Raw genomic sequence first — 25609 nt, 5'->3', positions numbered from 1 at the left:
CCAATTTGGTTATATTCTCCTAGTATATATACGGGATTTTATCGAATTTACATTTACACTGCTAGACGGCTTTCCCGCATAGACGCCGTGTGAACGATTTTGAACGTTGCCATACATAGATAGCTGTCACTACGGTATTCGGTAAAATCCCGTATACGGTATACGGGAAAAACACATGCCACCCCCTGGCGGTTTTCTGTGGGGAAAAATAAACGCCGTGTGAACCTAGCCAAATATGTGTGTCAGTTTTTTCTAGGTTTTAACACTTTAAATGCGCCTTTGCGCTGTCACTGTCAGTGTCAATGTCATAATCACTACTATCATAAAAAATCAAGGTCAGAGGAATGCCGAGAAAATTACTCCGATTACTCGAAAAACAGATTGTTGTGACGAATTCCTCGATAATACACCAGTTATATTCACATAAGATAAGGCCTGATACAGTGTGTAACTCAATGATGTAATACATGCTGTCAGCATGGCTCTGAAAACAGTTGTGTTTCGGTAAGTTATTCGCAGTTTCGCGGAATAAATTAAGTTTCATATATAACGGTGATGTTATACTTAATATGTTACCTATTACTAATGTTTATTTGACTATCTATATTTCGATGTTGTCAGAGAAAGTTAGACACAGGAAAACTGTGTTAAAGAAGCTGATTACTTTATGGGTTAAATTCGAAAATAAAGTGCAGTTAAGTAGCACATGCAGTTTTACTTAACAATAGACAAAGGATTAGCCGTTGGGAGTCAGCTACAAATCGAACAACTATAGCCCTAGGGTCATCTACAACCGCATAGCTGATACTATTAGCAAGGCTATACCAAAAGAGCAAGCTGGTTTCCGGCCGAATCGTAATTGTTGCGATCAGGTTCTCGCACTCACCTCGTTCATAGAAAGAGGCTACGAAGGGAACCAGAAAACATCGGTAGCGTTCATCGACCTATCGGCCGCGTATGACACTGTATGGCGGCAAGGACTCCTATATAAGCTCATCAAGGTGGTCCCGTGCCTAAAAATCTGTAAGCTTGTGGAAAACTCACTCACGAACAGAGTCTTCCAAGTCCACCTCGGTAATAGTGTCAGCAACATCAAAACTTTAAATAACTTTAATCTCCCCCAGGGATCGGTGCTTGCCCCGCTGCTATTTAATGTGTACACCCATGATCTCCCTGCAACGGACTCAAGGAAATTCGCATACGCTGACGACATTGCCTTAGGTGCACAAAACCGGGACATTAAGACAACCGAAGTAGTGCTAGAACAAGATCTACTGACTATGAATGATTATTTCTCCCGATGGTGACTATGCCCTAACGCAAATAAAACCGAGGTATGCTGCTTCCACCTAAACAACAAGCTAGCAAACACCGAGCTGAACGTGGAGTTTATGGGAAAGGCACTAAAACACAACCCAAACCCCAAATACCTAGGTGTCACCCTAGACCGAAGTTTAACCTACAAGAGCCACCTGAACAAAACTGCCGGGAAACTGAGGACCCGTAATAATATAGTCCAAAAGCTGACCGGAACAACCTGGGGAGCCAATGCTGCGTGCCTCCGAACAACTGCCCTCGCGCTGGTCTACTCTTCTGCAGAGTATTGCTCACCTGTGTGGATGAACAGCACCCACGTTTCAGCTGTTGACACGCAACTGAACCAAACCATGCGCCTCATCACAGGCTGTATACGCCCTACACCTACCTACTGGCTACCTGCCCTCAGTAACATCGCCCCACCTCACCTACGCCGGAAGCAGTGCCTTTACCGCGAGCTCGATAAGCTACGTAGAGACCCAACTTTACCCATCCACGACGATGTGCTCACCAAGACTGATCGCAGGCTTAAGTCCCGTAATCCACCACTAGCTAGGTTAAACGACATGGACCCCCTGTGGAAGGTAGAGAATGCCTGGCTCAACGAGTGGCAATTAAATAAGGCGCCAACCGACTTCTTCGAACTAAGCCCCCGTACTAGACCTCCAGGTTTCACTACCCAACGACGTGTCTGGTGTCTGTTGAACCGCTTCCGAACTGACGTGGGTAACTCCGCATACCACAGGAATAAATGGGGATGGTGTGAATCGGCGGCATGCGGATGTGGAGAACCGGAACAAACTATCCGTCACATGGTGCTGGAATGTCCTAACACCAAATTCGGTGGCAACTTGGAAGAGCTCAAGACCTTGAATGGGAAAGCCGTGGATTATTTTAAGGATTCTAGTTTTAAATTTTAATTTTATAATGCAGTGACATGTAGAGATATGCCATACGATAAATAACTATAGCCCTATATGATTTATTACAATTAAATTAAGCTAATCTTATTATGAAGCTGAGAAGTTGCCATTAAGTATAATTAAGTTTAAAAAATTGTGTCTGTTTTAGTTTCATGCAACAAAAGAAACTAGTGAATTATACACCAATAATATTGCAGTGTGGAAAATATCACAGTAATAGTGAAGAGAGGCAAGGATTCAGAAAAAAACTAGCTATTGTGTTATTTGGTTCTGTTCTTGTTGGAAAAGCTCTGGGTGGTAAGTTTATGACCCTTTATATACAGAAAAGAGTAATAATTGTAATTTCTAGTGTTGCTTGTGCCATAGAGGAAAACGAATTACATATACAAATGCTTCTTGTAAGAAATGTTAATTATAAATGAAAATGTTTTTACTCGGATACAAACAGAATTGAGAAATATCTATCTAGAGATGGGCCGAATATTCGGTAATCGGCATATTTTTCGATGTTCGTATTCGGACGAATATTTACTAAATAAACAAATTCTTTTTTAAGGGTGTCCGCTATGTGTGATAACATTTTTATTTGCAAACCACACAAATATCTTATACAAATAATGTATAAAATCATTTTTATCATTAGATACTGATGATAAAAATGATTATTATGATTATGATATGATGATTAGAGATTACTGTTGTAGGTATTATTGCCACACATCATTGCTCTACATTACTATAACAGTATAACAGATAAATATTATGTATTTACAATTGTACCTATATCAAATCTGATTATATTTGTGATTTAATTGCAGCTGATAGGGTTAATTTACGTCACTTTCATGATTAGTCGTAGGGCCTTCGGCGATATTTACATTGAAAGCTGCATTTTATGCAGAAAGCAAGCCGCTTTGCCCAGTGATACGAATGATTTCAATCGGGGAAACACAAATTTTATCCACTAGAATTCGAGATGACCGACCTTTTAAATAATCATCATTATTGATGATAAACAATAATTAACAACATCATTAGGCTCATCTTTGACTCTTGCTCCACTACCCTGAAATCACTCTGTATTATGTGTAACTGCTAAAATAATGATATTATAATGAATTATGGCCTCGAAAATAGTGATTCCATTTTACAAAATAGTTCTAACTCGCTATTTCTACACTATATCATTTTTAAATTATAAGTTTAAAATATGCTCTTCCATAAAAAATATATTCACAAAAACCACATTATGTTTCAGAGGATGTCATTAAATCACAAAATACGAGTAACATCATTGAGAAGCCTGCAACGAAAGATAGCAGTGAGGATGGAGAAGGAGTCATTGAGGCAGGGGCTAAGAAACCAGGCTTACCCGTGTACAGTGCAGAAGAAGTCAGCAAGCATGATTCCATGTTAGTACATTATATTATGTTAAAGGTAGCAGTGAGGATAGAGAAAAAGTCTGAGGCAGGGGCTAAGAAACCAGGCTTACCCGTGTACAGTGCAGAAGAAGTGAGCAAGCATGATTCCACGTTAGTACATTATATTATGTTAAAGGTAGCAGTGAGGATAGAGAAGAAGTCTGAGGCAGGGGCTAAGAAACCAGGCTTACCCGTGTACAGTGCAGAAGAAGTCAGCAAGCATGATTCCATGTTAGTACATTATATTATGTTAAAGGTAGCAGTGAGGATAGAGAAGAAGTCTGAGGCAGGGGCTAAGAAACCAGGCTTACCCATGTACAGTGCAGAAGAAGTCAGCAAGCATGATTCCACGTTAGTACATTATATTATGTTAAAGGTAGCAGTGAGGATAGAGAAGGAGTCATTGAGGCAGGGGCTAAGAAACCAGGCTTACCTGTGTGCAGTGCAGAAGAAGTCAGCAAGCAAGATTCCACGTTAGTACATTATATTATGTTAAAGGTAGCAGTGAGGATGGAGAAGGAGTCTGAGGCAGGGGCTAAGAAACCAGGCTTACCCGTGTACAGTGCAGAAGAAGTCAGCAAGCATGATTCCACGTTAGAACATTATATGTATTATGTTAAATAGTAAAACTCAAACGGGACATGATGGCTGGTACTGGTAATGGCGGCTGGTGGATGGTAAAATAAAATAATCTCCAGGTGCAATATTGTTAAGGTGCGGTAGGTTCAGTCAACTGAGTTTTTGTAAAATCGTAGCGCTTTTTAGGGTTCCGTACCCAAAGGGTAAAAACGGGACCCTATTACTAAGACTCCGCTGTCCGTCTGTCTGTCTGTCTGTGTCACCAGGCTATATCTCATGACCGTTATAGCTAGACAGTTGCAATTTTAACAGATGATGTATTTCTGTTGCCGCTATAGCAACAAATACTAGAAAGTACGGAACCCTCGGTGCGCGAGTCCGACTCGCACTTGGCCGGGTTTTTTTAGATCACTTACGGTTGCCAATAATTTAATTATTAATCTTGAGGCCTTTCTGTAGTAATTTCATTGATTCGCAACCTGATTTCTTGATTTTCGCGCGATAGAAAAAAATCACGAACATACCTAGGTCTAAAACGCAACTTAAAAATTCGTAACAGTTTTGCACAAAAGCTAAAATATAAAAATTGCTTCTCTGGTTATTTAAACTGTGTTTAAACTCGATAATTTCATAGAAGATTGACGTTTAAAATAACGCAGTCTGGGCTGGGCAGCGATTTATAATAAGCTGGGCTATCAAAATCCCTACGAACTTAGCTTGGTTTAACTAAATTACCATGAAACTATTACTTACCTTAGTAAATCTAAATAGGTAACATGAACTGGTAGGTAATAGGGTAAATCGTCAATTACCTGGACACCTTAAAAATTAGTTCTATTCACCTATAAACATAATTCATTTTTAGTATAAGGTGTCAGTAACTGGCCACCCAATGCTTGTTGTAGTGTGTGTGACCGCTAATGACGGCGCCCGGGCGCGACCCCGCGGCCTGACTCCGCGGATGTAGGATCCTACATCCGATATCGGATCGGACAATGTGAAAACGCTCTTACAGTGTAACAACTTTAATAACTAGCCACCTTATACTTTTTTTTAATAATATTATCATAATATTTTTTCAGTGACAGCTTTTGGGTGACATACAAACACGGCGTATATGACGTCACGTCGTTCCTCCCCTCCCACCCGGGCGGTGAGCAGATCCTCAACGCAGCCGGACTTAGTATAGAGCCTTTTTGGAACGTCTACGGGATGCATAAAACTAAGGAGATATATACTCTGCTCGAGTCGTATAGGATTGGTAAGCAATGATCACCATTTCTATGTGCGAATGTCGAAATGTGTGCGTTTTCGCGAGATTTTCTCGGTATGAAGTTGTGCCGAAACCGAAACTTCGGTCGGACATTAGTGATTTAATACCTAGCGTACAAAATACTTAGCGTATAGACGCGTATTCTTCATTGTACAATGGGGGGGACACTCCCGGTGAAGCGGTAAACCACCTTAAAGGCTAAAAATCGTTTAAACGTCTTGAAGACGGTCAGGCGATATCATAAGAGTGATGACCGATAGCATGGCACTTAAAAACGTGGGTGTTGAAAAGAAAAAGGTTAGCTCAGGTAGTTTATTGCCGTTCATTGTTTTTGTGACGTCCGGCATTTGCAAACTAAGATAAAGAATCCAAAACTCATCCTAACTACAACAACTAATAAACTGTCCTTACTACCTATTATTTGTCTCATTACCTGTTTTTTCCCTTTTCATTATTAACATAAAGAATCCTAAATGCATCGTAATTGGTTAAATCTATGGCAGGCTGAGTTTAGCTCGCTCGTGAGAATCAAGGAAACATTTTTCTGAAGTGGTCCACCGGGAATATCCCCGATTGTACGCTTGCATAATATATAGCGTGCCTTTATAGACAGAGCTGTGTGGATTTTGAAGGTAAACTGCACGTTAGAGTACAATGACGAACACTCGTCTATGCATCTATGCTGCGTGGACAGTGGACCTTGATTAACGTTATGTATTTCCGACAAGGATTCGATGTAACATGTTATAAATGACAAACATCGGTTCTATTTACCTACTTTAGTTATTCTATACCTCGTTATATTAGCGCTGCAAAAGCGTACCATCTGACCATTCATTTCTTTGACGACCGGTCTGGCCTAGTGGGTAGTGACCCTGCCTGCCGATGGTCCTGGGTTCGAATCCCGGTAAGGCCATTTATTTGTGTGATGAGCACAGATTTTTGTTCCTGAGTCATGGGCGTTTTCTGAGTACCCACAACACAAGCCTTCTTTTGCTTACCGTGGGACTTAGTCGATTTGTGTAAGAATGTCCTATAATATTTATTTATATTTATTATTATTTCCCTAAAACCTTACCCAAGGAAATGTTTTATTGGGATAAGTCCGGTTTTCCAACAAATGTATTCTTTCAGTAAAATATGATAACACGTTCTAAGACCCTGTCAATAAGGTCCTATATATTTTGGAATGTTGGCTTGTGAAAGAGCCCGGGCTTGAAAGCCGCACGCTATACCTAATCGACCTCATACCTATAATTTATCTTTCCCCAGGTAATCTTCGAGATGAAGACGTAGTGGATCACTCGGATGACGAGATGTGGGTAAAGGAGCCAGTGCGGGACCGCAGACTCATCATCAAGACAGCCAAGCCATTCAACGCCGAGATACCCATGAAGCTGCAGGTCGAACACTTCGACACACCCAAGTATGATCTACTTCTCGTACCTACAACTATGGAACAAATCAAATTATGGCAAGCTCGGTTCTCCATACAAACGTAGTTACGCTCTCATTTTAAAACGACTAGCTAGATTGCTCTGAAACTTTGTACTTATAATAGGATATGGTATATCTAGGTCTGTAATTAGTTTATGTAGCTTCAGATACCATGGTTAAAAAATACAGCTAATTTAAGTTTTTTATACAAAACTTATTTTTGCTCTATGTCGTTTATATCGCTATATAAACTAATTACGAGCTTAGATATACCTAATGTACAAAGTTTCATTACAATCCAACACGTAGTTTTGAAATGAGAACGAAACTCCGTTTGTATGGGAAGGTGAAATTCGGCCGAGCTTGCCGGGGACTCTTAAGTAGTCACACTACTATAATATACGGTCAGGACGTTAGCTAAGACTCCGGTTAAATTCCGGCCTCGGCCACCGGAAGATCCCGTGCTTTATTACATTATATCGCACCTTGTAGATAGGCTACACACATACCTACTACAACATCTCGTGGATAGCCGTTTTTAATTTAGAATTCTTATCTTCACACTTTATTAACTTTGTATATGATTTCAATCTTGATTCATCATTCTTTGTGTACGCCGTTCTTAACTGCGAATGCATAATGTGTAAGAATGGTAATAAATATAGAAATAAAATATACGTATATATAGCTGGTCAAGCAAATCTTGTCATCAGAAAATATATCTAAAACATTTTCACGGTTATTTTGCCCGAAAATAGCATGAAACTGAGGAATATATTTGTAATTTGTAGTATGAGTGCAATAAACTGTGTTTGAGTTTATTTAATAAGAGGTACCTAATTAATAATTTTTGGGTAGCCGGACCGCTGAATTGCTTTTTATAGTGAACATTAAGGAATATATTATTGTTACGGTAAATTAGCATCAGTGCCGGATTAGCCACGAAGCAAGAGTAGCAAATGCTACGGGCCCCGCGCATTTGGGGGCTCCGCGCACCAACGTTTTCTGACCATAAAAAAGTATTATTTATATATTAGATTTAGTCACAATTACTAAGAAGATAATATTTGCATCAAAATGATCAACTATAATTTTATTTTTCTATCTGCTGGTCATACCAAAAATAATGTTTCGCACCGCACTACACGCAAGTTGGCAATACTGCTAAACAAAACGGGGAATTCCCTAATATTTCCGTAACATTAAAATGTGTTAAAATTAATTGAGGAACATGATGAGCCAACAATGTCTTGATCACCTCACTTTAATGAATATTGAACATGATTTTAGAAATCGATATTTGTCAATAGCATTATTTATAAATGTGCCCAAATTAAATCAAGAAAAGTTTGTTTGTAACAGTTTTGTTTTATTTAATACCATAAACTCGATAAGTACCTAACCTAAATAAAACAGTCTAAGGGCCCCTTGATAAAATTTGCTACAGGCCCCGCGCTGGCTTAATCAGGCACTGATTAGCATCGTCATTTCGAGAGATAGATGCAACAAGTATATTTCGTCAAACGAAAGTGTGTTGATGCCATATAAGTTTCTTCTAAACAACTATAGTTTGTCAAAGGACTGTCTCATTTCAAACACAGACATATAGAAAATCATACTATCTTTGTCTTACACTAGTACTAGCACCCAAAAGAAAAGGATGAGTATAGTTTTTTTCTGCTTATTTACTGACCAACCAACCAACTACCACCTATTACAACCTACTTTTTTGACCAACTATTAGTACATTGTGCAACTTGGGGGGTAAATTAAATATCGTACGAGAGTCTATATATTCACGAAAGCCGCAGGCTGGAGTGAATTAAAGACTCGAGTAACAGTAATTTTTACAGCCGGACTTACACATAGTGTTTTTCATCACACTTGCGAAGAAAAAAATCAATTTTAAGCGAAATCATTCAAACTCAAACTCTTATTGCTCAGAAAATTATGCTCATTACTCGTTTTGTCGCCAGCGAACTATTCTACGTCCGTCAACACATGCCGGTGCCCGAAGTGGAGGCCGAAACGCACACACTCCGCGTCAACATCGCGGGCCGAGACAATTCAGTGACGTTCACACTACAAGACCTGGCCGAGTTCCGGCAGGCGAGCGTGCGGGCCGCGCTTATGTGCGCGGGGAATAGGCGAAGCGAAATGAATAAGGTTTATTTCTCTTTCGACTTGACTTTTTCGTGTATCATTCATTTTCGGGCGCGCTCGGCTTTCGGCTATTCTGAACAGTAATTGAGAGCCGGAAAGTGAACGTCCGACACAGGCAATTTTTTGCCTACCGGGCGGCTCCATCACCTAAATCATGGCAATTTGTATATGAAACAAATAAACAATTTTGTATTTGTATTTGAACGTGTCATGCACGATGAAGAGGGACAATTGATGATTCATAAGACGATTCAGTCACGTTTACACTACAAGACCTGACCAAGTTTCGTCGTAAGGCCGCGCTTATGTGCGCGGGGAATAGTTGGAGCGAGATTAATAAGGTTTCTTTCTCTTTCGACTTGACTTTTTGCATCGTTAACAGTGTGTAATTCATTTTCACAAAATGTTATAAACTATGTACCTACTACGAAACTGTTTTGGGCCATTTTATTGGCAAAAATTGGTCCGGTGTATGATAAGTCTAAATGTTCTGTGGTCCGCTGTCCTCTTACTTTAAGATGTATCGTCCAAACTTTTAATAATTGACAATTGTTAACTTTTTTTCAAAGACTTTTCAAACGATGCTATAAATGTTTAAATTAAAGGAAAAATTGAAAAAAGTTCACCGCTTCGGGCAAGATTCAAACTTGCAACTTCTTGGAACCCCGGCCAATAGCTGACAACCATTCCTTTCTTTTGTTTACACACCTTAGAGAGGCGCATAGCGACATCTACTGATAAAATACTCTATCTTAACGGCACTGGAGTCTACAATACAGATACAACTTAATCATGCCCGAAGCGGTGAAATTTTCTATTTTACCTTTTATTTAATTATAAAAATATAAAAGGTTTACTGATGGTCAGTTAAGAGTGTTGACTATATTTGAGTTGGGACTTGGGACATAATCATATTACTCATATTGTCTTGTGTGGGTGAGGGGTAAATGCTGAAAATTAAATTTTTTGCTTTTACGCATGTTTTGTTCCAGGTCTATCACAAACATGGCTTTATATGTAAGCAGTTGCATTTGTGTATTATACTAATTAATAATTAGTGCTAAAATTTTCTGATTAGAAAATGGATATAAGAGTAACCGCGAGTAATACAGTTTTTTGTATATTGTTAGTATTATTGTTTGTTTATTTAGTTATAGATATGTTTTTCCTTCTTCTCAATAACTATTCTTATTAACATGCACGTACTCTACGCTTGTCATTTCATCTCTATCTCTAACCTGAATACACAATTACACAGACACACAGTTGTGTAAAAACAGATCATAAAGGTGCAAAACCAGTAACGCTCACTGTTTAGGAATATGTTCTTTCGTATAGCAACATTGTATGTCAAATTTACATTCTTTTCATTCTACCGGATATCCGTCATTCAAACTCCATTCAGTCACCTTTAGATAAAAACTTCACTTCGACAATTACCATAATGGCCGCCTGAACGCGCCTCCGCCGTTGAATTCATTTAAATTAAAGATATCAGCTGTTTCTGCCTTAAGCATTCCATATTTTCATAAGTGGACAGTGACAGACATAAACTGAGAGAAAGAAAAGAAGAACACAAGAAGAAAGAAGAAAGCGGGCCCGCCCATGAGGGATTACCAGGTTATTTTCTCTCACGACAAGGTACTGTCTCTTAAAACCCAAATTTTCGAGCCCATTTTACATTCTGTTCCTAAGATAAAGTTTGGTCCATTCGAGCCACGGATTCTTTAAGATTCATTTTCATTTAATAGAACCCGACATTTTCATTTCGTGCGGTCGGCCATTTATTGTCAAGTCATTTTTCTGCAAGTTTTCATATTTGTCGTAATTAATTTCTAAGTAAGTTACTGCCTGTACACGGTACATTTATTTCTGCAAGATTGCATTTGTCGTACTTTAAAGTCTATTATTATTATTATTATTATTCTTACGAAAGTAATTTGTCTACGTGTAACGTATTATACGTATATCATACTTTGTCTTAAACGTTTTAAAGAAATACGATTTTTATACGTTTAATTGTCTGCTTTGCATTTTGTTAATTACGTTTTACAAATTTGAAGGTGGGTTCACAATCATTCGTTTCGTCAGTGTTGGTAGCAAAATAAGGCTCACAATCTGTGGGGCGTTTTTAAAATCGTTCATAGTCCGTACGTTTGTCGTACAGTGCAAACGCACCTTAATTTTAGTCTATGCTCGTCAACGAAGTGAAGTCGTTCGAGAACTGTCACTTCAGTCTGTATCGCGTTTCATTTTGAGGTTATTCGCAAAACAAAGCCGGCAAAGCCGCAGCTTTGTTTTTGTGTAGTTTGTTAGTTTTTGAAGAAAAATGAGTGCAGATATTCGTTACAAATTGGCCAAGACTCAAATAGATATTTTATACAATGCAGCGCAGAGCGCAAACGAAAATAAAACGAGGTTGGTGGAATTTCGGACGCGATACAATGATATAACTCCAATTAGAACGACTTTAAAGAAAGTTATGTTGCTGTGGGGGCGGGGAAACGTGCCGGTTTCGACGCAGAGAAACATCAACTGGAATTCTTGGAATATGATACAAAATTGAACAGTGTAAGTGTTATTTATAATCAATTATGCCCGGTAGATCCCCCATCGTCGTCGAATTTAGGTAATACACAATGTTACACGCCGGAAATTCCTCTGCCACGTATTTCACTTCCGTCATTTACAGGAGATGTCACCAAGTGGACTAATTTCATAAATATTTTCAAAAGTATAGTTGACGAAAATGCTACCATCAAACCTGTGAGAAAATTACATTATCTGATATCGTGTTTATCGGGTGAACCCCTAGATTTAGTAAGACATTTGCCGCTCACTGATCCGAACTATGATGTTGCTCTGACATTGTTGGAGAATCGATTCTCCAATATACGACTTATTGCCGATATGCATTTGGAGGCGATAATGTCACTCCCTGTTATTGTGAATTTGAAGAATGATCTGCAACCATTCTTAAATACTTTTAATTAACATTTAGCTGCGCTCTTAGCCTTGAAGTTTAAACCTGACGAATGGTCATTTATACTCCTCCATGTGTTATCAAAAAAGTTGCCTATTGATGTGCGCAGTAAATTTGAATTAAGTTTGACTGGTTCAGATATTCCTAAATATTCTGAACTTGTTGCTTTCTTGGAATGTCAATGTAAGGCATTAGAAATGTCTATCGCGTTGAAGGCAACTGTTAGCGGATCAAATAAACAAGCTGTGATGAAACCTCTGCCTAATCGCAATGCCAAAATGGTAATGCATGTCCAAGAAGGCAATAAGGAAATAAATTGTCGTTATTGTAATTTGGATCATTACATGTATATGTGCAATAAATTCAAGACTGAATATTGACCAGCGTAGAGATTTCTGAGACTGAAATCTAAAAATTTGTGTTTTAATTGTTTTGGTACTCATAAGTATCATGAATGTAGTTCTTTGCATAAATGTAAGTTGTGTCGAGCTAAACACCACACTTTAATCTGTCCGTCTTCGGCAACTGACAGTTGCCCACCTGCAGTTAAGTCTGCTGTTGTCATGGCTGAAGTGATTGAGCCTTCACATCCAGAAGGTGATCCAGAACCTAGGAGCATTACCAGTGTTAATAATGCTACAATGAAGTCCTTTTTGGTAAAGGATACTAAGCCGACTTTGCCAAATGTTGTGTTAGCTATGGCCATGGGTCTTGCTGGGAACGGAGATGGACACTTTCAACCTGTTCGCTTGTTTATAGGCCCTGGTGCGGAGGTTTCTATCATCTCAGAGGAGTGTGTTCGAAGACTTCATCTCAAACACAACCATCAACCTGTGGCTATCTACGGAGTAGGGCCCAGTGTGCCTCATCGGTCTCATGGAATGACCACTGTGTTTTTAAAGTCTATGACTTCTGACAAGCCGTTGCTGACTGTTTCGGTTGTCATTTTAAAATATGCTACTGGCAACTTGCCAAGTGTCTCCCTGTCTGCGGACATAAAGTCAAATTATCAAGGCCTACAATTGGCTGATAATGAGTTTTTCCTGTCCTAAGCCTATAGACATTTTGTTAGGTGGTGATGTCTACAATGACATTTACTGCGGTGAGAAGGTGTGGCCTTCCACTGATGTACCGGCGGCTTACCGAACCATCTTTGGTTGGGTAATAATTGGTAAATCCTTACAGACTACCAATTCGGTTCCTCATCTGTCATCTCATCATGTGGCATTAGATGATTGTCCGACTAGATTCTGGGAAATTGGACAAATTCCCGAATCCATACTTCCTGATCCCGAGGATCAAATTATTGAGGATCATTTTTTAAATGTTTCGCGGGACAATGAAAACCGTTTTATTGTCCGTCTGCCCTTTAAGGGAAATCAAAGTGTGTTGGGTGAGAGTCGTGAATTGGCCACTCGGAGTCTTTTAAGTCTTGAGAGGAGATTTAAAAGAGATCCTATGCTCCGGGCAGAATATAGTAAGGTATTTCAAGAATACCTGGACGAGAATCATATGGAGCCTGTCTTTGACCCTCTGGGTAGTGGAAAATATTACCTTAGCCACCATGCTGTAATAAAAGAGTCTTCATCCACTACAAAGTGTAGGCCAGTTTTCGATGCCTCTATGCCCTCCTCTACGGGCGTGTCTTTGAATAACGTTCTGCACGTTGGTCCCAAACTTCAGCGGAACATAGTAGACGTACTTACACGTTTTCGTCTTCAACCTGTCGCATTCACTTGTGACATCAAGGGTATGTACAGACAGGTACTCGTGCACCCGGACGATCGTGACTGTCAAAGAATTCTCTGGCGTCAACACACTGATGATCCCATCGAAGAATTTCGTTTGAGGATGGTCACGTTCGGAGTCTCCTCAAGTCCGTTCCTCGCTATGAGGTGCATCTTGAGATTGGCGGAGGAAGCCAAGACTTCACATCCTGTCGCTAGTGAAATTTTGTCAGATCAAATTTTTGTTGATGACATAGTGACAGGAGCTTCTGATCTGGACGCAGCTCGAACGGTGAGAGCTGAGCTCATCGATCTCCTAAGTCAAGGGTGTTTCGAATTGCGAGAGTGGTCGAGCAATAGAAATGAATTTTTATCTGACTTGCCTGACGACGTCCGTGAAGGACCGTTGTCATTTGAACCTCAAAATGAAGGGTCCGTAAAGGTACTCGGTGTGAAATGGAACCCTACTTCTGATGTGTTCATGTATCATAGTAGAATTACCAACACTGGGATGACAAAACGTGCCGTGCTTGCTAACATAGCTTGCATATACGACCCCTGTGGCTGGTTGATGCCAATTGTATTTAGGGCGAAGGCCTTCATGCAAAGGTTGTGGCTTTTAGGGATCGGCTGGGATGACCCCTTACCTGATGATGAACAGAATCAGTGGCTTGCTTTTATTGGGGAGTTCTCCAGCTTATCAGATAACACTAAGCAGATTTGTCTTGCCTACTGATGGCAGCAAATTTTCTCTTCACGCATTTTCAGATGCGTCACTTAAAGGTTACGCTGCTGTGGTCTACCTTCGTGTTGAGAGGATCAGTGGTGAAGTGGAAGTCCACTTGCTATTATCCAAGTCCAAAATTTCGTCCTTGAAACAGAAATTGACTATTCCACGTCTGGAGCTATGTGGAGCCCTCCTAGCGGCTAAACTTGTTAAACATGCTTCAGAACTGATTACTGTTGCCCATGACATTGTAATCTGGTGTGACTCGAGCATTGCATTGTCATGGATTCGCACACCCGTGTATCAGCTCAAAATGTTTGAGGGAAACCGAGTTTCTCAGATATTAGCTAACACGTCTCCTTCCTTCTGGAGGCATGTACCATCTTCAATGAATCCTGCAGATGCTGCCTCCCGAGGTTTGATGCCCTCGGAGCTTGGCTCACATCCTCTTTGGTGGCGCCCACCATGGCTCACGCAAGCGCCAGATGCCTGGCCATCCGAAGATACCGTTGCGCGAAAAACGGTTTCTCCGGATCCTGAGGAGGAGGTAGCAGCCACGTGAGCAGTCTCTTGTGAGGTAGATGCGACTGACTTCATGTCAAAATATAGTTCCCTTCACAAGCTCGTGAAAGTGCACGGGTACTGTCTTCGATTCGTTCATAATTTGAAGAATCCTACTTCAAAACGAGTGGGTCCATTGACTTGCGTCGAATGGCGTAACGCCCTATACTCGTTAATAAAAATTGTCCTAAGTTCAGTTTTCGCCACTGAAATAAGATTAGTGCAGCGAGGGTTACCTCACCGACCTAACCTTCGTAAACTGACCCCTTTCATTGACAGAGGGTTTCCTACGGGTGTTAGGAAGATTGAAATATACGAACTTGTCCTCACAACGGAAACGCCCAGTAATCCTTCCGAAATCACACCATTTAACGACCTTGTTGATAAATTATTATCACGATTTGTACATGCATGTGGGAACGCCCGTGCTGCTGTCGTTACTGCGTAAACAATTCTGGATTTTATCCGCTCGGACTGTCATTAAACGATTAATTCGTAAATGTCACAAATGCTTCAAAGCCAACCCGAAACCTGCCGACTATTTAATGGCTGATTTACCTCCATCAAGAGTCACGCCTTGTAGACCGTTTTCAAAGGTCGGAGTAGATTATGCCGATCCTTTCTCAATAAAGACGTCTAAACAAAAACGTGCTCCAGTCACGAAGGCGTATTTGTGTACATTTGTCTGCATGGTCACGAAGGCGTGCCATTTGGAATTGGTATCAGATCTCTCCACAGACTGTTTCTTAGCCTGTCTCACTCGGTTTATTAGCAGACGAGGATGGTGTACTGATGTCTTTTCTGATTGTGGAACCAATTTTGTCGGAGCTAACAATCACCTAAAGGAACTTTATGCTTTCCTAAAACGGTGCACCGCGGATCCTGACGTGCAAAACTACTTCCTCAAACATCAACTCAAGTGGCATTTCAATCCCCCTTCTGCTCCGAGTATGGGAGGACTTTGGGAATCGACCGTTAGATCCTCTAAATTATTATTAAGACGTATTTTGGGTAAAACCGTGCTTACCTTTGAAGAATTAAGCAGCGTATTTTGTAAGCTGGAGTCGATTTTGAACTCGAGGCCTCTATGTCCTATTTCTGACGACGTTGATGAGATCGACGTATTAACACCAGCCCATTTTCTCATAGGAGATAACATGGTGTCATTACCAGAATATGATGTACAAACTGAAAAAATGTACAGGTTATCACGGTGGCAACTTCTTCAAAATTTAACTCAACAGTTTTGGCGTCGTTTCAATGTAGAATATTTGCATCATTTGCAAGGTCGTAATAAGTGGGTTAAACCATCGCAAAACCTAAAGTTAAATGACATCGTACTCATTATGAACGAGAACACAACTCCTCTCCTTACTGTTGGAAGTTGGCTCGCATAGTTTCTTTGTCGCCAGGACGGGATGGCGTTGCACGCGTAGCCACTTTAAAGACTAGTACTGGCAATAATTTAGTTCGCCCTGTATCTAAACTTTGCCCTCTTCCTTACCAGCACTGATTGTAACATTAAATAAATTTCATACCTAGTTTTAAGGAATAACGTACTTGTCTTTAAGCTCTAGCAGATAATTTGCGTACTTGTGTTTTAAGAAATCTTAGGGATTTCTTCCCGGGCAGTATGTTTAGGAATATCTTCTTTTATATAGCAACATTGTATGTCAAATTTACATTCTTTTCATTCTACCGGATATTCGTCATTCAAACTCCATTCAGTCACCTTTAGATAAAAACTTCACTTCGACAATTACCATAATGGCCGCCTGAACGCGCCTCCGCGTTGAATTCATTTAAATTAAAGATATCAGCTGTTTCTGCCTTAAGCATTCCATATTTTCATAAGTGGACAGTGAGAGACATAAACTGAGAAAGAAAAGAAGAACACAAAAGAAGAAAGCGGGCCCGCCCATGAGGGATTACCAGGTTATTTTCTCTCACGACAAGGTACTGTCTCTTAAAACTCTAATTTTCGAGCCCATTTTACATTCTGTTCCTAACACTCACAGTTATATTTCACATGTCTTTAATTTTTTTTTAATGTAAATCGTCAACCTCATAGCATCATACGCTTGTTCAGAAAAATGTGCCGACATAACTACCATGTGTTGGGTGCTTATAGTTTATCAAGAATCACTTGTCACTGGAGCATGAAGTAAGAACGATAAGCACGAAGAATCGCCCACGGCCTCGCGCCCCAAGATGGGGCGTCGCGCGAGGCCCCTTCGAGGGCACAGTGAAACAAAGGGCCTCGCAGATGCCATTTCGCCCACGGCTAGATTAGTTCACGCTACGCCACTGAAGAATTTCATATATTGACCCGCCTGTTCCTATCTCTATCGCACGCGCTTAATTGTATTGCTGTCCCGCCCATGATGCTGGCCGTCAATGACACTGTGCGAGCGGCACAGTAATATTATGCGAGTGCGACAGAGATAGGAACAGGCGGGTCAATGTACGAAATATATGTGCTTAGTGTCCTTACATTAGGCGAGAGTCAGACTTTATTTTCTTACACTATTATTATCACCCCAAAAAAAGGAATGAGTTTAGTTTTTTTTCTGCTACTGATAAAATTGGTTTGTCAGATTATAGTTTACGCTGAAATATGTTTTTGATCTGATTTTTTCCAAACGCATGCAACGAATCCTAAAGCGCGCGGTTGTTTTATGTGATAAACGCAGCGTTGAAGCATACGATCAACGGGATGTAGAAAAAATGACAATGAGCTACCGCTGCGTTTACCGCGTAAAACAATGTAGTGTCATTAGATTAACTGATGTAGAATGGGTGTGCGGCCAACGCATCCCGTTTAACGCTGCGTTTATCGCGTAAAACAACCGCGCGCCTAAAACAAATCGCATGACTGTCAAAATGAATGCTAGCTTTGGCTCCCACTTACGACCATTTTGACCGCCCCAGCTGACAAACATTACAGTATTAAAATGAACCATTAACCCCCCGGTATCCCCTTCAAGGGTTTTGGAAGGGGTATTTCATGTCTTTCATGAGGCTTTGCTTACCAAAGCCGTTGCTAACTAAAACCCTTTCATTTGGCTTTTAAAACGGGTAAGCTGATACCCGTTCCTTAACCGCTAACCTCTTGAAGGGGTAGATATCGATTATAAATTATAACGCTTATTCAATTTTCAACTTTCTCTTCATAAGAATAGAATCAAATATTGTTTTGATTATGTTTAAAGTGAAGGACTGGGTGTCTAGCGCGTTGACAGCCCAGTAAAGTTGTCATAATTTTTTGAATTAGGAAGGGGATACCCTTTCAATTTAGCGGTATCTCTAAAAGGGAAACCCTTTCCTAGAGCTAAGTCAAATGAACGGGTAAGCAATTCAAAGGGAAAGCCAATCGTTGGAGCTATTCGATAAACGACTAAGCCATTTAAAGGCTTTTTTCTGGGAAGGGGTTGACGGGTACCTGACCTTAACAAATTCAAATAAAAGTACTATTGCGTGGTCTTTAAAATAGTCGTGGCGGTCAAAACGTGAAAAAATAAATAGTATTAACCATGCCTTATTTCGCTGTGCTCTGCGTAAAGCAGGTGAAGCCAGTGAAAGGTCTGAGTTGGCAGGGCGGCGCCATTAGCAACGCGGTCTGGAGTGGCGTGTACTTGCGCGACGTGCTCACACACTGCGGAGTGGATGTGGAGAACACGCAAGGGAAACACATAATAGTAAGTAAGAAAAGACGCTTACCACGAGGAATTTCGTACTCGGCATCATGGGCGGAACAACTACAGTGTGGAAAAAATTAATGGGCCCTGGAGGGAAAGTACCTTAAAACCTTAAGTTAGCTCATTTTACTTCAAGGAAACATTTTTAAGTACTCTAAAGGCGTACCAATGCATGCTTCTTTATATTTAGGTAATACTTAATTTTGCATGCCAGTTTCTGGACTTTCTGGTGGAATGCGTGAGACCAACTGCCAACTGAGATTGGACAATAATCCACCAAAAATAGTTTTAAGTCACGAACATATGATATATTTTTTTAAACTTGATTTAGTCAATTTCAAAACCAATCTCTTCAATATCGAAACTAACTCAGTTCACAGGTTCGGACATAGACGCGACTGGCCACAACTTCAGCACATCAATCCCTCTCCACATGGCTGTAGATCCCAGCTCGCGTATATTGCTGGCTACACACATGAACGGCTCCGTGCTACCGCCGGACCACGGATACCCGCTGCGGGTGGTCGTGCCCGGAGCGCCCGCGGTGCGCAGCGTCAAGTGGCTTCGTAAGTACAGTACATCCTATAAAGCGGGATTTACATTACGAAATTAGTGTCATGCATGTTGAAAACAGTTTCACGAAAGTAGTTTCGATAAATGCGAACTTTACCTATTAACTGTTTTCTGTTTCAGAATCCATAACGATAGGTTATGACGAGAGCTCATCCCACTGGCACAAGCAAGACTACCGTTCTTTCAACCCGTCCAAGACGTGGGAGACCGCGGACTTTGCCACCGCGCCGCCAGTTTATAGTCTACCGGTGACGTCGGCTATATGCGACCCGGCGGATGGAGAAACGGTCAAGATGAAGGATGGCTGCATAGAACTTAGAGGTAGCAATCATCATGTTTCTCTTGGCAATGGTTCGGGTCGTAGTCTCACGGGTTGGGGTTTCAAAGTATGTAGGATTTGGGAGCTGACTTTGCCATCGCACCCCTCTTCTACAGTCTGGTGACGTAGGTAGTACCTACGGCTCGGCGAATGGAGAGACAGTTAAGATGATGGATGGCTGCATATAAATTAAGAGGTACATCTTTCTCGATGCATAAATATAAGTCGTGGTATCTTGGCTTGGGGTTTGGGCAAATAATACTACCCCGCACTAAGATTTAAACGAACTAAGATTAAAGCTGCGGACTCTACCACCACAGAGGTATTGGCCAAAAAAAACAACAAAACTTCATCTTTCTCGTTGCAAAAGTTCCGGTTTTGGATCTCACGGCTTAGGATTGGGGAAGTCGCGATTTTAAACAAGACTAGGTAGGGCAGTATGCTCGTACTTTCTATTTCTATCTTTTTTTGCGCAGGGTACGCATACTCTGGCGGCGGCGCGAAGATCCTCCGCGTAGACTTAAGCACGGACCGAGGCCAATCATGGGTGGAGGCCAAATGTACGACAAGCGACGACGCGCCGCCGTACCACTACTCCTGGGCGCTGTGGACGGCGCGACTTCCAGCTAAGAGGGGAGAGGTAAGCTCGAACCGAGGCCAGATGGGCGGAGGCCGTATATGTGACCTCTATTTATTTATTTTATTTTGATTTTCTTTATTGGAGAAACAACAGAAGTAAGTACTTACAATAATAGCAAATGATAATAAGATACAGTTCAAAACATAATATGCACCTACCTCCTAAAACGCTCTCACTAAGAACTATACATAATATAGGTAAGGTACTTAATGCTACAGTAAACTTAACTAAACTTAACGCACACTAGAGAAACAAGCTACACAAGGAAGTTAAGAGGCCGGTGTCGAATTTAGTTGCAAAAATGTAAAATTGATAGATTTCGTCGGTGAAATTGTACACCTTTTGTTACCTAATTGAAATAACAAGTACTGGTTTCTATTAGCACGTCTTCTTATCTTACCTTTTATCAGATATTTTTTTTGAAAACAGACTCACTAAATTAGTAATGTTTGCTTTTCTGATGGACGTTTAGGTAAACGCGCGTAAAACACTGATTTTGTCGCTCTTATTTGTAAATTTCGTAAAGTGTGGACGGCTAAACATAGTAATTTTGTATTACACATATCCTGTACTTGACGTTTATCAGACTACATTTTTATTATTATGACTTTGAAGTAGTGTAAATGAAAGTTAGACGAAATCAATTTTCTCCAGATATTACTTCAAAACAAGTGACAATTTCTCTGAAAATCGACTTAATTTCAACGTAATTTTGATACTTAAACAATCTACAACATTTGCTGAAACTATTCTTATACATGAATTTGTATAATTTACCACCATACATTTTTGATGAATTTTTAAAAACTATATTACCGGTGACGCACGCTCGCGACCTCATTATTAACAGGCAAGATGAGAAGACGTGCTTATAGAAACCAATACTTGTTATTTAGATATTACGTAACAAGACGTGTATAATTTCAGCAACTAAATCTATCAATTTTAAATTTTTGCTCCAAAATCGACTACGGCCTCTTAAGTTGTCTCAGCTAGGATTTCAAGGATTTATGGGCGCTGTGTGCTTCCCGTCCGAGAGGGGATAGGTAAGCACGGTCCGGAACATAGGTGGAGGTGCCGCTTTATCACGAAAGCCAACCACAGTGCACAAAGAGCTAGACTTGGTTATATAGAAATTAGTTTCGCTCTACTATACTGCGCTCTATTGGCTATGTGCGAAGTTGGTAGTGATGGAAATACAGGCGACGCCAACGCTCGACGTGGTAAAATGTTCCTTCATATTCGTAAGACGACATCTTCGTACTATTTCCCAGATCCACTAGGGCGGCGCCACAGTCATGCATGAAGCGAATATTTTTACTGCTCACATCCCAGTTTAAGAGCCCTTATTCCCTGGAGCGTTCTACGATTTCACGAAATAACACTCAATAGATGGCGTTGACGCGCGGTACGCGAGCGCCGGCAACTATAACGCGTTTTGAACGCAGAGAAGAATAATCTTGATCTTTGTCGATTTCAACAGCAAGTAACATTATTTTTATTGTTATAGCCCCTCTTTTATTTTATTTTATATACATGGTAGTAGTAATTTCAGTTTATTATGTTAAGAACATATACATACTTGTACCCAGAGATGACCAGGGTGCCTAGCCAAGATGCCAACCGTTTAGGTACTTATAGTTTACATTAAAACCAAATCTGCAGCTGGCCTCTGAAATGGGTAATAGAAACGCGATCCGTATGTCTTTCATTTTCCAAATGACCAGGGTGCCTAGCCAAGATGCCAACCGTTTATGCTCCGTAGCAAACGAAACGTAACTGTCTCTGCCGCACTAATATTGAAGAGTGATAGAGAGAGATTACGCTATTGTTCGCTTCGGAACGAACGACTGGAATCTTGGCTAGGCACTCGGGTTTAGTACCTACAGTTTACGTTAAAACCACTTAAGGCCATTCCGTCGGTTTGCCGCTGTCTCTGTCACATTTCGCAAGAAAGAACGGGAAAGATCATGCGCGCCAAGTGTCAATTTTGATCGAATTTTGTCGATTTTTATTTATTTTAAAAACGTTACCCTACAATATCGAAATTCGAAAGCTATGAAATTATTACTTAAGTTAAGATTGTTTTTTCTTCTTTTTTTGTTTATAGTATCACATAATAAATAACCGAGTAAAGTAGGATTAAAAGTCCAAGTTAGAGGTTACTTTGGGAATTAATTGTATCGAACGAAGTGTCATAATTCGTGTATCGGAAGCTATGATATTAAAGATAATATAGTCAAGAACTACATATATTTTTTCCACGTCTACGAATATCAACGCCTCTTAGAAAAACAGGATCATATAAGAAGATTTTTCGCCTTCTGGCTCAGGGAACCGCCTTAAAACCAAATCTGCAGCTGGCCTCTGAAATGGGTAATAGAAACGCGATCCGTATGTCTTTCATTTTCCAAATGACCAGGGTGCCTAGCCAAGATGCCAACCGTTTATGCTCCGTAGCAAACGAAATGTAACTGTCTCTGCCGCACTAATATTGAAGAGTGATAGAGAGAGATTACGCTATTGTTCGCTTCGGAACGAACGACTGGAATCTTGGCTAGGCACTCGGGTTTAGTACCTACAGTTTACGTGATGACCAGGGTGCCTAGCCAAGATGCCAACCGTTTACGCTCCGTAGCGAACGAATTGCAACCGTCTCTGTCGCACTAATATGGAAGAGGGATAGAGAGAAATTACCCTATCGTTCGCTACGGAACGAACGACTGGCATCTTGGCTAGGTACTCTGATTATCTGGAAAGCAAAACACATGCGGAACGCGTTTCTATTACCCATTTCAGTGGCCAGCTACAGATTTGGTTTTAATGTAAATTATATTATAGATACCTAAACGGTTGGCATCTTGGCTAGGCACCTTGGTCATCTGGAAAGGGAAAGACATACGGAACCCGTTTCTACTACCCATTCAGAGGCCAGCTACAGATTTGGTTTTAATGTAAACTATAGGTACCTAAACGGTTGGCATCTTGGCTAGGCACCCTGGTCATCTAGAAAGCGAAAGATACAAGGAACGCGTTTCTACGACCCATTTTAGAGGCCAGCTACAGATTTGGTTTTAATGTAAACTATATTCTAGGTACCTAAACGGTTGGCATCTTGGCTAGGCACCTTGGTCATCTGGAAAGGGAAACACATACGGAACCCGTTTCTACTACCCATTCAGAGGCCAGCTACAGATTTGGTTTTAATGTAAACTATAGGTACCTAAACGGTTGGCATCTTGGCTAGGCACCCCTGAACAGACCCGATCACCTAGGCGAAAAAATTTAATATTTGTGCTATAAAATGTACCTATGATTACATTGATCACCTAAGGATCAAGATTTTCTAATCGCAGTATACACCACTTCTCGGAACTAGCTCGTTGATTACGAACGAAACAAACGCCTGACGATCGAGCACAGGTCCGTCCCCTAAGCGCGCCCGGCGGAGACTGAGCGCGCAGTGTCGGTGCAGCGTGATTTATACGTCTTTTAAAAATATTTAAATTTACGGTAAAATAGGTCCTATAGTTATGATTATTTTTTTATGGGTTCACATAAAGTTAGAGTTTGCTATAATACTATTTTGAGGGCAAAATATAAGTACAATTTGCGATAAAAAAATATAATGCGACCCTGTTTTTTACCGAAAAAATGAAGAAAACTCGGAAGATATTTTATCAATTTTTTTAAATGAATCTTTGATTTTCAATCATTTTAGCCCCTCGTCCAAGATATGGTGAATTGAATTGTAATCATTCATGTACCAAATGATTCTTGTTTACTGCAAAATTGGCAACCGAAACGACACCTTTCACTGCAAATTTTGAAAAATACTTCCAGGAAAACTCATTTATTTTAGGTTTAAAAAGAGAAAATGCAAACTTTTAATTATTTCAGCCGCTAGTTTAGGAAATGATTATTTAAGAACGTTAACAGTTTTTGAATAAATACTAATAGTTACGTCGTAATGTTGAATGAAAAAGGTAGCATTTTGCAAAATACGCTCGTTTGTAGGAATAAGGCCTCTTAACCTTTTCGACGCCGTGTCAAACACAAAAGCTATAACTCGGACGCCACGTCACCGAAGTGTCAAAATTGAAATTTAACTTTATGTACATGCACGTAGGTCTATGTTGCTCTGTGGTATTTGACCGATTAATCCGTCTTTGGCGTTGGACCTGCGGTGCCGATATATCCGTCATTGGCGTCCAAAAGGTTAAACAGTATTTTTGTCACTAGATGGAGCTATGGGTGAAAGCGACCGATAGCAATTTCAACACACAGCCGGAAAAGTTCGACGACATTTGGAACATCCGGGGCATCCTCAGCAACGCCTACCATAAAATTAAGATACAAGTAGACTGATTACTCCTCTTATTGTCTGTGAGAAATTAACTTTATACCTCATTATCATAGTCTAACCCGTTCGTATAAAAATACCGCAAATCGATGTACCTAGTCGGCTCATAAGTTCTGTCATATACATAGTATCAAATAAAATCAAAAGTTTAAGTTTATTCCGTATAATTTGTACAGCGTTTGAAAGCTTATAAACTAGAGAATTTAAATGTATAACATTTATTCAAAATGACCGCCATAATTATCTACACAGGCTTGAAGTCTTCGTGGCCAGTCGTCAATGGATTCACGCACCACTTTCATGTCGATATTGGCCACTGCCGTAGCAAGAGATTTTTTCAGCGAGTCTAGATTTGCATGAGGTTTTGAGCACACCTTTTCCTCTAAATACTGCCATATTTTATAGTCTAAAGGATTAAGATCTGGGCTAGAGGAGGGCCAATCTTCATGCCGTATAAAGTCGATTTTATTGGAGGCGAGCCAGGCTTGTGTAGACTTTGCCTTATGGGCTGGAGCAGAGTCCTGCTGGAAAACCCAATGCTGGTTTAGAAACATCGTATGGGATAGTGGTTTCACAATATTAGTCAACACCGTGTCTTGGTACACTTTGGCACTAGTTTTTACTCCTTTCTCACAAAAATGCATACTAGTGACGCCCGCATAAGAAACTCCCAGCCAAACCATCACAGATGAAGGGTGATGACCTCTTTGAATACGGGGAATGCTATTAGACGCTTCTTTACTATTGCGAGCGTACACTCTATCATTTTGTTTATTACAGTTTTATTCTATGTCAAAAATTTTCTCGTCCGAAAACAGTATACAACGGTGCTTATTTTTAGCGTACTTCTTCAATAAAGCTTTAGATCTTTTAAGCCTTAAAGCTTTAAGCCGACAATTGAGAAG

The 25609-nt window shown here is 40.4% G+C and overlaps 1 protein-coding gene across 2 annotated transcripts; it reads left to right on the top strand.

Moving 5' to 3' along the window:
- The first annotated feature begins 352 nt into the window (after window positions 1–352).
- LOC134755627 (sulfite oxidase, mitochondrial) lies at window positions 353–24792 on the top strand. 2 transcript variants are annotated; one of them, XM_063692121.1, is made up of 11 exons: window positions 353–504; window positions 2389–2537; window positions 3499–3652; window positions 5323–5501; window positions 6786–6939; window positions 8927–9116; window positions 18678–18809; window positions 19183–19375; window positions 19503–19703; window positions 20178–20341; window positions 24584–24792. In XM_063692121.1, the coding sequence occupies exons 1-11, from the start codon at window positions 479–481 to the stop codon at window positions 24707–24709; spliced, it is 1668 nt and encodes a 555-aa protein (XP_063548191.1). In that variant the 5' UTR covers window positions 353–478; the 3' UTR covers window positions 24710–24792. The 2 variants fall into 2 exon arrangements, with proteins under 2 accessions (XP_063548191.1, XP_063548190.1); XM_063692120.1 differs by having other exon boundaries at window positions 18675–18809.
- The last annotated feature ends 817 nt before the right edge of the window (window positions 24793–25609 follow it).

This window comes from Cydia strobilella, chromosome 3 (genome assembly GCF_947568885.1).
Source record: "Cydia strobilella chromosome 3, ilCydStro3.1, whole genome shotgun sequence".
NCBI classification, from domain to species: Eukaryota; Metazoa; Arthropoda; class Insecta; order Lepidoptera; family Tortricidae; genus Cydia; species Cydia strobilella.
The sequence above is the reverse complement of the archived record's forward strand: the minus strand, read 5'-3'. Positions and strand labels throughout refer to the sequence as shown.